The sequence below is a fragment of the Sinocyclocheilus anshuiensis genome, unplaced genomic scaffold (genome assembly GCF_001515605.1).
Source record: "Sinocyclocheilus anshuiensis isolate Anshui unplaced genomic scaffold, SAMN03320099.WGS_v1.1 scaffold544, whole genome shotgun sequence".
NCBI lineage: Eukaryota > Metazoa > Chordata > Actinopteri > Cypriniformes > Cyprinidae > Sinocyclocheilus > Sinocyclocheilus anshuiensis.
The window spans coordinates 2,457,608-2,472,028 of record NW_015555763.1 but is presented as its reverse complement, the minus strand read 5'-3'; the positions used below and the strand labels follow the sequence as shown (position 1 = coordinate 2,472,028).

The 14,421-nt window shown below is 36.7% G+C and overlaps 3 protein-coding genes across 5 annotated transcripts in view; 2 read left to right on the top strand and 1 right to left on the bottom strand.

The window, feature by feature from the left end:
* Positions 1–6,712, bottom strand: part of fut8a (fucosyltransferase 8a (alpha (1,6) fucosyltransferase)) — a 115,724-nt gene extending 109,012 nt beyond the window's left edge. The window contains exon 1 of the mRNA XM_016467999.1: positions 6,606–6,712. The gene's annotated coding sequence lies outside the window, so the exon portion shown is untranslated. The remainder of the gene's footprint in view (positions 1–6,605) is intronic.
* A 1,499-nt stretch (positions 6,713–8,211) lies between these two features.
* On the top strand, positions 8,212–11,136 carry dnal1 (dynein, axonemal, light chain 1). The gene is made up of 8 exons (XM_016467903.1): positions 8,212–8,388; positions 8,872–8,910; positions 9,047–9,156; positions 9,277–9,332; positions 9,398–9,453; positions 9,538–9,664; positions 9,758–9,898; positions 10,008–11,136. The coding sequence occupies exons 1-8, from the start codon at positions 8,386–8,388 to the stop codon at positions 10,055–10,057; spliced, it is 582 nt and encodes a 193-aa protein (XP_016323389.1). The 5' UTR covers positions 8,212–8,385; the 3' UTR covers positions 10,058–11,136.
* An 841-nt stretch (positions 11,137–11,977) lies between these two features.
* The window catches only part of LOC107674045 (uncharacterized protein C14orf80 homolog), an 11,908-nt gene continuing 9,464 nt past the window's right edge, over positions 11,978–14,421 (top strand). For 2 of the 3 annotated variants that reach the window (XM_016467908.1, XM_016467905.1), the window contains exons 1-3: positions 11,978–12,177; positions 12,313–12,403; positions 12,483–12,694. In XM_016467908.1, the coding sequence (XP_016323394.1) occupies positions 12,046–12,177; positions 12,313–12,403; positions 12,483–12,694 (435 nt within the window). In that variant the 5' untranslated portion in view covers positions 11,978–12,045. The remainder of the gene's footprint in view (positions 12,178–12,312; positions 12,404–12,482; positions 12,695–14,421) is intronic. The other variant, XM_016467907.1, reaches the window with a different exon arrangement.

Here is a 14,421-nt window from a genome sequence, read left to right as displayed (position 1 = left end):
TTTGGTACCGTGACAACACTAGTTAGAGTGTAATGTTGCTGATTGACCATAAACAATATCTGCAAAGTTACGAAGCTGAAAGTTCAATGCAAACGGAGATATCATCTTTTAAAATTCGGCTTTTTAAAAAAAAACGGCTGGTAGGGACTACAACAAATTACTTCCCGGGTTCGTGATGTAACAAACCCAGATAAACCCCACCCTCGGGAAAAGGCAGCAAAAGGGGCGAGGCCATGCTGTGCTGCTTTAGAGAGGAAGAGAAAACTAGAGGTATATACTAAATATACAAAAACCGTATATTAAAAGCTAACATAAGCAGTAGCATTTACAAATAACAGCATATCTAAAGGTATGAGACAACAGCAAACAAAAAACATAGGCCTACCATTAAAAGCCGTGCTTGCACAGGTTCTGCACGATCCTCTTCAATAATATCCTCTGCTTCTCAATCGGCTCAAACTGATAAGCGATATTAATGACGCCATTGTTTACAATACAACTGGAGCACATGCCGCTGAGGTGAGGGGCGGGACGATTAGACGCGCACTAGAGGCGGTTTAGCCAATCACAACACACTGGGCTAGCTAACCAATCAGAGCCCATCGCCTATTTCTGAGGGCGGGGCTTCATAAAAGCAGGAAATAATCAGCGCCTTTTTCAGAGAAGGGACAGAGCGGTGTGGAATAAAGTTAAATTATGTGAAAAATAATGCGTTTTTTTTTAACCGAAGCATTAACACATGTTAGACTGCACCCCATAAACACAATCAAACCTACAAAAAAAACAGTGAACCACCCCTTTAAGAAAGTAGCAAAGCCCTGCACTCTATTACTCCTCCATTCAATCTCAATAAAACGAGCATAAACCAGAACGTCTTTTCCTGGATTAATAATTCTTCTTCATAATTCACAATTATCTATCAAGGGCATTATTAGATTTCTCAGTTCATTACTCAAATATGACAAATGTGACAAGACAGACATTCATACAATGGATTTCCGCTAGGCAAAGTGTGCTGTTACATGATCATGTGACTATGGCAACATGTGTAGTCACCACATCAGTGTCATTAATTTAAATAACACAAAACAAAACCTTTATGTGCAAAGGTAGCATTGGATCACGTGGGCACGTGAATCTATGGAAATCCCATAACCACATATTATGTTTTCAAGCAACCATAATTGTGTGAGCAGAGTCAATCAGTGCAAAACCTGGAGCAGAAACTGCATGAGACTCCAGGGGGCCTATGACAAATTAATGCATATTTATTTGTGTGATTGACCGAACAGAACGGAGAAAAAAACGCACATCGATGTAAATGCTAATAAAATACTGGAGTAAAGATAAACTTCACGTACAGTTAACTTGAGCAAGATAAGGTCACATCACACCCTGACATATCAGTCCCTCCAGGATTTCGCGGGACTTTTTTCTGATTTTTGCGGCCTAAAATGACTGACTTTGCTGTGGCTTTTCTCAAAATTTGCGGTGATATTTGCGGCATTTCTTATTGTTTTGCAGTGAAAATATACCACAGACAAAATTCTTCTAACATTGTTATGACTTTTCTGACTTCGAGAACCATTGCAGGGCTCCAGACTAACATTTGAGGACACCAGCACCAGTGCCATTAAGTTCTACAGAAGGTGGCACCAGCACCTGACAGTAAAGCACTCACCCCATTCACACATGTACATCTCGGAGATGTCTATTTGATGTCTGTATTTACATATGCAAGATGTATTTTTTAGAGTGTTTGCTCATCTGCAATACGTCTCTAAGACGTTTCCAGTCAGATGTCAAATAGACATTTATTAGAATGCATGTAAAACTGCTTCTGAGACTACACAGCAGATGTTTCCCAGATCTTTAGCAGACGTCTTACAGATGTACTTGTGCTGTCTGGGTAGTTGAGATGCAGATAGAATTAACTTTTATTACTGTCATTCATAATGTCTAAGTATAATTTAATAAATACAAAAAATATATATATATTAGGGAGTGGAAATAGCTAATAAGCCTGTACTTCTTTGCAGCCATCTACTAGTGGTAATTTTATTTCTTTTTTTATTTTGAAATAAATGTTTGATTTGTACCCTCAGATTCCAGATTTTCAAATAGTTGTATCTCGCCCAAATATTGTCCTATTCTAACAAACCATACATCAATGGAAAGCTTATTTATTCAGCTAAATACTATTCAGCTTATTTTATTCAAAAAATTGACCCTTATGACTGGTTTTGTGGTCCAGGGTCACATATAGCTTCCACCAGAATACGACCATTGAACAGTCCCTCCAGGATTTCGCAGAACTTTTTTCAGATTTTTGCGGCCTAAAATGACTGATTTTGCTGTGGCTTTTCTCAAAATTTGCGGTGATATTTGCGGCATTTCTTATTGTTTTGCAGTGAAAATATACCACAGACAAAATTCTTCTAACATTGTTATGACTTTTCTGACTTCGAGAACCATTGCAGGGCTCCAGACTAACATTTGAGGACACCAGCACCAGTGCCATTAAGTTCTACAGAAGGTGGCACCAGCACCTGACAGTAAAGCACTCACCCCATTCACACATGTACATCTCGGAGATGTCTATTTGATGTCTGTATTTACATATGCAAGATGTATTTTTTAGAGTGTTTGCTCATATGCAATGTCTCTCAGACATTTCCTGTAAGATGTCAAATAGACATTTATTAGAATGCATGTAAAACTGCTTCTGAGACGTTTATCAGATCACACAGCAGATGTTTCCCAGATCTTTAGCAGACGTCTTACAGATGTACTTGTGCTGTCTGGGTAGTTGAGATGCAGATAGAATTAACTTTTATTACTGTCATTCATAATGTCTAAGTATAATTTAATAAATACAAAAAATATATATATATTAGGGAGTGGAAATAGCTAATAAGCCTGTACTTCTTTGCAGCCATCTACTAGTGGTAATTTTATTTCTTTTTTTATTTTGAAATAAATGTTTGATTTCCTACATTATGAAACTTTTAGTTTTATAAATGGGGGCAACCTATGAAGGATGAACAAATAATGTCATCATCACATTAAAAATAACTTTCAAATTCGGTAATACTTAAAGCTTTGAAGTGCTGGGAAAAGTTGTCTGAAGCATTTAAAAACACTCGAAAACATTAGATCATTTCTGCCACAAGTTGTTCCTGTAGTTTTATTACGTTAAATCCATGGTGAATGGTGGTGATTTGTGTTTGTTGTGTTTTTCCTGGTTTCCACATCAGTAGCGTTTGTTCTGATATCTGTAACTTTAACAGAATTCTGCGCCGAATTTGAATGCTTCTCACAAGATTTCACAGAGATGTTATTGATTCTGCGGCGAATTCGACTACTTTCTTCACTGTATCTCCCAGCGCTATGTATAACGGTGTCGCGTGATCGAGATCAGCCCGCGGCTCCGGTGGCCGGCCCGAGCAGATAAACGTTCTGCGAAGCATAGCCCAAACGAGTAGAGCGGGTTCATTCCGCTTTCGGTTCGTTTGTCCAATGTAGCTCTTGTAAATCAGTCATGATGAGAACGCAAGGCTGTTCATTCCATTTTTGGAACTGAGAAACAACCTTTCTTTGACTGAAGGCACGTTGTGATGACGTCACGGGACGCATCTAAGCCCAAAATCTGCAGGAAATATGCAGCAATTACAAAAATTTGCGAGCTCTTGCGAAAATTGCGGAGTTTGCTTGATTTTGCGATAAATTCACCAATCGCAGAATCCTGGAGGGACTGACATATGAACTTTATAATAGCCAATTTCCTTTGTCTAAATATGAAAATGTGAGCAGATGTATTCACTGCTCTCTTTAAAACTGGTCTCTATTCAGAGATCAGCATGAAATTTGATACTGCACTGAAAAAGGAAGAATATAATTGCTACCTTAGCTTTTTGTACCTGATCTAACCCTTAAAAATAACTTAAGTTGGTGTAACTTAGTGCAGACCTTTATATTAGGTTACATAATGCAGTTGATTCTGTTGTATTAGATTAATTCATATGTACCACATGAAGTACATTTTCGATCGCCTGACAAAACATGTTTAAAACTTTCTTTGTGGATTTTAGAGTAATTCCCTGAAAAAGGCCTCTAGCTAAATGAACCGCCCCTTAGGGAAGTCACAGGACTGCCATTGGCTAAGACAGCTCTAAGGACCCTGGCAAGTAAACATAGCAGAGGAGTGTCGAATTCATTCTTTCAGTTTGTCTGACTACACTGTAAAAAGTGAAATGTGAAGGAGTGACTTCTACCTGACCCATGAGAATGAATCTTGTTGGTCTAATCTAATATAGTCAGGCTGATTCAGGCAATATTTGTTAACCACTTTTCCAGTTACCTGACAAACATATTTTCCAGTGTACAATGGGAAAGTGCTAGTCTGGCATAATATACAGTATTTACATAGGTGTACAAAATAAAATGTTCATATTGTTGTATTCTTTGCTGCTCTAAGGCCAAATGCAATGCAAATCAACTGATACATGACAGATTCAGAAAAGAGTTTAATTTTTGGACGATTACCATCTGACTTTCGAGGAACAACATCTCATCATCTCTATCCAGAAACCTAAGCTTGTGGAGGTATCAGTTATCACGGCAGATTTAATTATATCATTAATTCCAAGTCAAGCGAGATAAGCTGATTCAATGCAAAAAGCACTATTAAAGATGAATGTTGAGAGAATGCACACAAGTCCAAGTAGATGTAATAACACATTTGAATATGAAAGCTCGTTATCGGTGTACGCTTGGAAGAGCAGGGAGGGACTGGGCATTATGGCCGAACATCTGTAGAAGACATTGATTTTACAAGGCTCTTAAGTGAGGCAAATGTTTTCAGTGCATCGATTAAAACAGCAGACGACATGACGGGAGATAAAACCACAAAGTAGCCTTGAAAGTGTGAAGCCAAATTGTTATACGAAGATAATTAATGGTGCCCATCCTGAAGTGTGTCTAATGAGTGTGATAGGAGTGGATTAAGTAAGGGAAAGCACTGGCAGAGACAAATAATCCCTTTGCCATATGATTTCCACATATATGGCTTCTAGGTAGGCAGCTCCCTTTAGCTAATGAGAAATCAAACTGATCCCAGTGCAGTTGAGAAACATAAACTTTGACAGATAGAAGAATAGCGAAAAGACTTGTGGGAACTGTGTTAAGAAAAACAGTCATCATCATAATAATAGCTTGTATTGCTGCAATAACAGGCTTTATTGCTTACATCATTTTTAAAGGGATACTTCACCCCAAAATTAAAATGCTGTTATTATTTACTCACCTTCACATTGTTCCAAACCAGAAAGAGAAATTGAGGAATCTGCCAGATGCTTATTAACATGTAATTACAAAAACTAAAACGGGACGCAAAAGCACCATAAAATGATCTTAAAAATAGTCTACTTGATTTCTTGCACTATTTTCCAAGTATTCTCAAGTCATACAAGTGCTTTTTAAGAGTAACAGATTGGTTATGTTTGGATCAACCGATTCATTGAAAAGATACACCTCTAACAAATCATTTATTTACAAATAATTTCTTCTCTCATGAACACTCTCCCATGGAAAGAAAGTGACGTGACATGTGGCCAAGTATAGTGACTACATTCACTCCCCCCACCTACAATCCCTGCCGGTACGAGACTCGAACCCACAACCTTTGGGTTATGAGTCCAACTCTCTAACCATTAGGCCACGACTTCCCTCTAAGCTAAGGCAGATGTCAAGATTTTATAACAACTCTGCATTTTGTTCCTCACAAAATTGCCATCTTCTGGCTCCAAAACACTTTGAGAATAACAGCCTTCGAGATGTGCGGATTACTTTTATGACACATTTATTACAGTTCACAGGCTTGACATTTTAAATCCCCATTCACTGTCATTTGATGGAAACTACATTCTTCGAAAATTTCGGCTTTTGTGTTCCACAGGAAAATAATACAGTCATACAGGTTTAAAACAACAACATGAAGTTAACTGAATTTTACTTTGGGTGAACTATTTCTTTAATAAACATCACTTCGCAGTGTTCAGTAACACTGCCTTCTTCACAAGGGTCTAAAAGAAACACTCTATTTGATTTCTGCAGCGGCTTCATGTTAACTTGCCTTTCTCCCCACATAAACATGGACACGCTACTGCTGCCGTGATTCCTGCTCAATGTCTGACTAACATTCCGGGCATTTACGCCGCACCACTTCAACAGTCCTGATACAAACCATTTATTAATAATCTCGTCTGGCGTATTTGTTAACAGAGTCGTTTGCGATATATGTTGTGGATTCGCTGGAAGTACGTTAGGCTTCCTATATTTGGCACTGCTATTCTCATTCGCAATCTCTTTTTAGTACATAAGCACATTATACAGCGTGCAGTGATCGTGATATCCACAGAATGACTGTCTGAGCAGAGATCACGGCGCGAAAACACAATGCGCTCGAGATGCAAAGCTGACCGTTATTTTTGCCGTTCAGCAGTCGAGGCAGCTAGCAACAGGCCGGGATGGAGCGAACTCGCCGGCGAGAAAAACGTCGTTTTCCTTAACATAATGCGGTCGGTGTGTAACGGCGACACACTTACCTTGATTTGGCACTGGCGTACTAGTATCTCCACAGCGCGTATGTTTTAACGAAAGGGATGCTTCGCGAGTCGTGGCGGAAACAGGAACTGGGGAGACTGGCTGCTGCTGTCTGAATTCTCGCTGCTGGGCTCTTGAGGAGGCTGCTCGGCTGTCGCTGGGCTGCACTGCGCATGCGTGTGTCAGATCACCAAGATACAAGTGCTCCTCGGCACCGATTGCAGTTTCTTGGATCTCATTATTCATGGTTTTGCCATCGTAATGCGACTGATTTTCTCCGTACAAATGTGACAAACAGTCATTTCACTAATGAGACCGCAGATAAAGCAATTTAAAGCGACCGATCGTGTGGGATTGTATAAAAAAAAAAAAATAATAATAAAAAAGCCCACTATTATGCAAATGTAAGACACTCTCGGGGTTGTACAGATTAATACATATTACATTTCTAATAAACGTCCAGTCCAACATAAGGCTCGGAAAATCTTATGTTCAGTGTTTCCATTCTGAACATATATTGTACTAGACACTGAATTCCTGTTTACAGTATTTTTACTGTTTATATAGCATTTTTGTAGCATTTTTATACTTTTACACACATGCATATTTCCATTTAGATACTTTGTATTTTGCTCTCAGTATTTGATTTTTAATAACGCTTGACTTGTTTTGTGATCATCTAAGCAATTGTATAAGTTTACTTATTGATGCAAAATACTATAATTTTAACATATAAAAGGAAACAATGAGTTAAAGTTTTAGAGCCTGTCAGGCCAGTGTTATAAGACCTCATTTGGTCTGAAGAAGCCCATTTCTACCACATAAGAAAAAAAACATTCATGCTTTGAAACCCATCATTACTGTATGACATACAAAGTCATAATTATGAGATAAAAAGTAGCAATTATGAGATAAAAATTCATAGTTATGAGATAAATGTCAAAAGTAATCTCTCTCTCTCTCTCTCTCTCACACACACACTAAATCGAGGGCAGTATGACTGTAATCATTGTTGCATCACTCCCACCCAGTGGTCTGACTGTGGAATCACATCATGAACCTCCCACTGGGTTTTGCCTACAGTATTTTCCAAGTATTAAAATGGAGGTTTAAATCTAGAGCCAAATAATACGGAATGACTTTTGTATCAAATATAAAGACCTTTATACATACATACGTATATATATATAACCGTGTTAACCTTGTCATATTATTTAGGTGTCCACAGAGAGTAAGAGAATAGATCAAGAAATAGCATGCTGTTTAAAATATTGTGAATATAAAAACAAAAAATTATATAATAATAATAATAATATATTCTCAAAAATATTAACAACATTAAATGAAGTAATTGGTTGATTGATTATTTATGTTTCTTTATCCTCGGTCGCTCTCACGGTTCTCCTGGCATTTTCCCATTTTCTTTTCCCGTATGGCAAGGCGAATTATTTTCTACATTTTGGAAGATGTAGGAAAGATGAGATGATTTCAAATAGATTACAATTTGGGCACACAGGACTAAATGCATCACTATACAACATAGGTAAACATATTCCAGGTAAATGTGCTTTTTTGTGGTGCCTATGGTGCGGAATACGCCAAAAATTCCAAAGAAGAAGAAGAAGTATGGCAAGGCGACCAGCGTGATGTTTCTGTTGTTTTTATAGTCTATTATATGTATATGTGTTTGTCACGCGGATACGTGGCTCGTGCTAGTCGGAAGCATCACTTCTCGCACGCGCTTTGCGTCGGGGCAGTTCCATAGCAACCGTGAAGAACAACATGGTGAGTTCCCATCCTGCTTCTGCTTTTAATACACATTATTATGTGAGGTTACTGAGGGCAAAATGCATTGTTCTAAATTAGGAAATAAAGAGTTTGTTATTATAATAAAACGACAACATCACGCTGGCTGGAAAAACAAGCTGCATCAGTGTTCATCGCTTGAGTCAGGCAGTTTGCGCAGATAAACATTTACGTTAGCCACCTTGCTAGCTTATTAGCAGGTTAGGTTTTAAATGTGCAGAGGTTTTGGTTTATTAGGTATTAAACGGGCTACAGAAGATGTCAACATAATGTGGAGAGTATAGCCAGCTTAGCATCTGTATTAGTGAGCTGGATTTTAATAACACACAGTAGCATATTCGTAGAGATACAGAGAAAAATACATTTTATTATAATTTATTAGGCTCTTTAACTATATTTTTTGCAACAAACATAATCTTACCTTGCTGTGAGTCATCACGAGTTTATTATGTGTGTTTTCAGGCAAAAGCAACAACTATTAAAGAGGCCCTGGTGAAATGGGTAAAACATGTTTTGCTAATTTAGTTTGTAGATTAGCTTTTCCAAGTTTTAATCCATTAAATATTCACAGTAAATATGTAAGCTCTGCTCTGTGTCAGTCAAATTATCTTAATTGATTTCGCTTGGTTGTTTGAAGGAGGAGAAATCAGGTGAAAAAGCGAACGAGGCCACAGCAGTGAAGCTTTATGGTCAGATCCCTCCCATTGAAAAAATGGATGCATCTCTCTCAAATCTTGTCAACTGCGAGTGAGTCGAAATATACAAATACACATAATTTTTAGTGTATTTTCTTATAAACCAACATCAATGTGTGTCAGATATAATAACTCTCTAATATATCTTCATTGTATGTTCTGTTCTGCCTAGGAGATTATCCTTATCTACAAACTGTATTGAAAAAATTGCCAACTTGAATGGTCTAAGTAAGTACACCCGTCAAGTGCATTTGTCATGATTACTGAGCAGTTTATTTACATATTTCTCCTAGAGAACCTTAAGATATTGTCCTTGGGGCGGAATAACATCAAAAACCTTAATGGACTTGTAAGTAAAGTAACCAAACATTAAGGATAAGGTTAAGAAGTGGACTCCTCTTCTCTCTAACTCGTCCTCTTCTGTCCCCGACAGGAGGCAGTAGGTGATACTCTGGAGGAGCTGTGGATCTCTTATAACCTCATAGAAAAACTGAAGGGAATTCATGTCATGAAGAAACTCAAAGTCTTGTACATGTCTAACAACTTGGTCAAGGAGTGGGGTGAGCATGGAAGATAGATTACTGAGAGTCCAATAGCAGCTTAGCCAAGGTATGTCAATGATGAGCATTTTATGAGGCTGTTTGTTCCTTTAGGGGAGTTTCAGAAGCTGGCAGATCTTCCATCATTGGTAGACCTCGTCTTTGTGGGGAATCCATTAGAAGAGAAGTATTCTGCAGATGGCAACTGGATAGAGGAAGCTACTAAGAGGCTTCCCAAGCTTAAAAAGCTAGATGGTAAGCAGCATATTTGTCCAATAATTAAACAATTAGTTAAACATGTAGACCATACAGACCATGGTTGCAAAAATGACCCTTGATGATTCCTCATAATTTTCATTTTTAGGAAACCCCGTTATCAAACAAGAAGAAGAGGAAGGTGAAGGGGAGAGTTAATGCAATTCCTTTAAATATTCTAAAGTTGGTGCATTTTTATTGTTTAAACACCAGCATTTTAACTATTAGAAGTCTGTGCAATATTTGCATTTTTTTAGGTGTGTTTATATGGAATAAGCTAAAAACCTAAATCCATTTTCTTGAGCTTTAACACTATTTGAATAGATTTGAAAAGCACACACTTGATGCGTTTTGTTAGCCTTAGCACAAGCGGAAATATACAATCACAATGTATGGGTCGTGCAGAAGGACAGATTGGATGGTACTCATTACTTACACTGTAAAACAAAATTGAACAATGATGCCATTGTTACCTTAAAGAACTATTTCTACTTAATCTAACTTATGCTTAAAAATTATTTTGAAGAATTAATATGTACACCTATAATAATTAATAATTTAACAACTTGATTCAGTGAAATAAGATCTTTGACTTGAATAACCAGTTAATTTCCATGTTACCACATGAAGGACATAATAAAAGTTAAGAAAGTTAATGACAAAACTTTTCAGGGAGTTCAATAACTTGTTAGATTGTAACAGTAAATGCAAGCCAGTGACAGCAACTACAAAACTGGAATTATTGATCAAGTGTGTGACATAGGCTTTAACTGTTTTGTTTGGTGGTGCTATGCTTTAGTATGTCTCTGTTAGGAGGCTACTTTAAAAATTCTCTGTATTTGAAGTTCATTAATAATTGCAAGATTCAAATTCTAAATAGCATACTTTTTGTAATAAATTTGTTTGGACATAAGCAAATTCCTAATCTATTTGCAGTTATTCTGTTGTCATACAGTTCCATCACTAAGTGTATTGTTAACATATTATATTGTATGTGGTACTTAAAGCAAGTTGCACAATGAGAGCAATTTAACACTTTGTAGCATGTCTCCATAGAGTAACATAAGTGTACTGTGGCCAAATAAAGACACCATAACTAATATTGTAATAAAAACGTTGTCTGACTTTCCTGTTAAAAATTTTATAAGTGTGATTTCAATTTTATAGTTACGATTTTGAGCATGTTTTTGACCCCTCTACATGTTTTTGTTTACTGTTTCTCACAAGAAAAAATAAACTATTTTGTCCTCTGCTCAATTTATGTTGTTATCATCTGTTATTATTACCATTGCTTTGAATTTCTGGTAACACTTTACAATAAGGTATCATTTGTTAACATTAGTTAATGCATTAACATGGACTAAGAATGACCAATATATTTTTACAGCATTTATTGTGCCCAACCTTTGTTAATGTTAGTCAATAAAAATGTTCGTTTTAGTTCACAGTGCATTGATTAATGTTAATGGAATGTTGAAATTAAAATGAACTAAGATGAACAAATTGTTAATTGTCAGTTCATGCTAACTTATGTTAATAAATGAAACCTTGTTGTAAAGTGTTACCGAAATGTGTCTTTATTTAGGGGATGAGCGTTGAGTCGTGAACAGTAGGGGGCAGTAAAGTTCTTTACAATTTTTTTTACTTTGATTTTTCACTTCATTGCTTGGTTATCATAAACGTTACATATTAACAAAATATGAGAAAATGTTGTTCTTCTTTGCATTTGTATGACTATGCAACAAGGCGTTTGGTCGGTATTTACATGTTAGTATATTTTCCAATAGAACTGCGGAATTTAGAAGGAGAGATTTGAGAATTAATTTCTTTATATTTAATATAAAACAACAGCATCATGGAGCGGAAAATAAAATGGACATACATGATCAATTAAATTAAATGTACAAAATAGATAAAAAATCAAATATACAAAATAAATAATTAGTACAGTCTATGGTAATACCAATACCCAGTTCAGGCAGTATGACGGATCGAGGTGGGCTGTCTACAATTTCTATTGGTCAGGATTGACGTCAATCATGTAGCGCGCCAAAAGCAACAACTAATCAAAACGGCGTAAATGTCACTCAACTAGGAAGTGTCTGTTGCCTGACGACCATCAATGTTGTAAACATACTACATGCAAAATGCCGCGCGAAAATAATGTTAAAGTGAAAGAAGTTATTACTTCTCTCTGTAAGTTACTGTCTGTGTTAAGCGTCGAGTCGATACCAACAGCTGAGGCATTCAGGAGAGCCAAATTCAACAGAAAAGATGCGGTAAGTTCATGGTACCTTAGTACTTTCATGGTAGCACTTCTCCCTCTCTAATTTGATTTAGGATAATTTGATAGAAGAGTCATCATTAGCTAGATAAACCCTACTTAGTGTGCTCAAAACATGTTTTGCTTTCAGGCAGTGGATATATGGAGTTTGCTAAGCAGGCTTTTGCAGAGAGCTTTTGCTCTGGATTGTGCGTGCCGGGACTCTAGAATCCAAGACTATGGTAAATTGATCACTGCCCATAACTGCAGTCCATGTGTAATACATAATTGTTTGTACGACCCACGGCGTTGTACTTGCAGATATTCAGCTGCTGTTTGTCAGGAGTGCTCTGTGTTACTGTGGCTATGGGGCCTCGTGGGTGGTGGGGCCCTGGCCCCCCAGACACATAGAAGAGGTGGGGAGCCGAGATTTGCTCCTGGCGTTCAGCTGGGTGCTGTCATTAGGGAATCTGCTGGACTTCATGCTGGCTGAGAAGGTTCATCAGTTAGATACACTCTCATCTGCACCATTGGTGAGACCTTGGGTTTTGGTGATCCAAATCAAGGGACAGGTTACTCATTTTATCAATTGCTTTCCTCTACTGATGTTAAAAGGACCTTGTAAATAAAAAGCAGTCAAGCTAGAATGTCAAGTGTTATTCTGTGTAAGGCCAGCAGATAGCAGAATAACTTCATTTTATGCACAATGATGCTCATGGAAAGGACATTGAATTTCTACTAGTCCTAATTAAAAAAAAATGTGTTTTTGAAATCCTATCAGCAGCAGAACATTATGCATGACTGAGATACTAAACAGTTAACTTCTTGTTCCATTTGCTCTTGGCTGACTAATCTAATCGGCTTTCTAATAAAAAACAATAATGAACAAAACACAATAAAAAAAATCCTGTTTGCTTTTAAGATCAATTTTAACGCTGTTTTGCTCTTTTTGAAAGTCTAATTGGTTAAATCCTTAAACTTTAATCTAATGGGGGCTGTTTCATCTGTTTTAGTAGTGGTGCTTGCTAAGACAAGCATCACTATTGCTCATACCTAGGATTAATAATTATAATATACAGTAGATCAGCGTGCAACTTATCCTACACTTGTATGAGTCATGAGTAATACCCTAAATGCTTTGTGTTGAGGAGAAGTATATGCTATTATGATTTTAAACATTCTAACTTGAAATTTGCACCTGGTTGATGATAAAACAGTGAGAAAAAAATACTCATTAGCTTACATTAAAGGATTGACCTATATCATATCTAGAAACCAGAATGTCAAACAACCCAGAACACCATAGCAATGACACAGCAACACCCTGGCAATTATTGTATGTATAAATATTTTATATGATTTTATATATATATATATATATATATATATATATATGTCTTCCTTCTAGTTCTAGTTTGTGTTAGCATATATTAGTATCATTAGTGTTAATAAGGATTTTATTAACACTAATGATACTAATATATGCATCATTAGAGTTAATAACCTTATTGACCTTATTATAACAAAAAAGAAGCAAACTGAAGTTGGTAGAATAATACAGAATCTGTTATTTAATATCTACATTTAAACATTTTTAATAGGTCTGAGTGTTGCATTGTTCTCAAAACGAGTGCTGCATAAATCTACTTCTGTTTGATGTATTTATGTATGTGCACAGACTACTGTTCAAAGGTTTGGAACCGGTACATTAAAAAAAAATTGATGCTTTCATTTAGCAAGGATGTATTAAATTGATCAAACGTGACAAAGACATTTTAATGTTTCAGAAGATTTCTATTTCAAATAAATGCTCTTCTTTTGAACTTTCTATTCATCAAGGAAACCCGCAAAATGCATCAATGTTTCTTAAAGCTGCAGTCCGTAACTTTTTTTGGTTAAAGGGGTCATATGATGCGATTTCAAGTTTTCCTTTCTCTTTGGAGTGTTACAAGCTCTTGGTGCATAAAGAAGATCTGTAAAGTTGCAAAGACTAAAGTCTCAAATCCAAAGAGATATTCTTTATAAAAGTTAAGTCAACCACGCCTACCTAAAACGGCTCCTTCTAACACGCCCCCACATGTCTACGTCACGATGTGAGAAGATTTGCATAACGCCGCCAAAATGTTCACACAAAGAAAGAAGGCGTAACTTTTATTATTGCTGTAGTATTGTTGCCGCCGCCACCATCTCGTGAAGGCACTGTGTGTTTCGTTGTGAAAGCGAAACTACTTTGTTTGGTCTTCCAAAAGAGGACGATATC

Excerpts from the sequence above, each read along its gene's own strand:
- dnal1 (XM_016467903.1), top strand. Across the intron at positions 9,665-9,757 it reads CAACTTGGTCAAGGAGTGGG|GGGAGTTTCAGAAGCTGGCA; the intron begins GTGAGCATGGAA and ends TTGTTCCTTTAG. Across the intron at positions 9,899-10,007 it reads CAAGCTTAAAAAGCTAGATG|GAAACCCCGTTATCAAACAA; the intron begins GTAAGCAGCATA and ends TTTCATTTTTAG.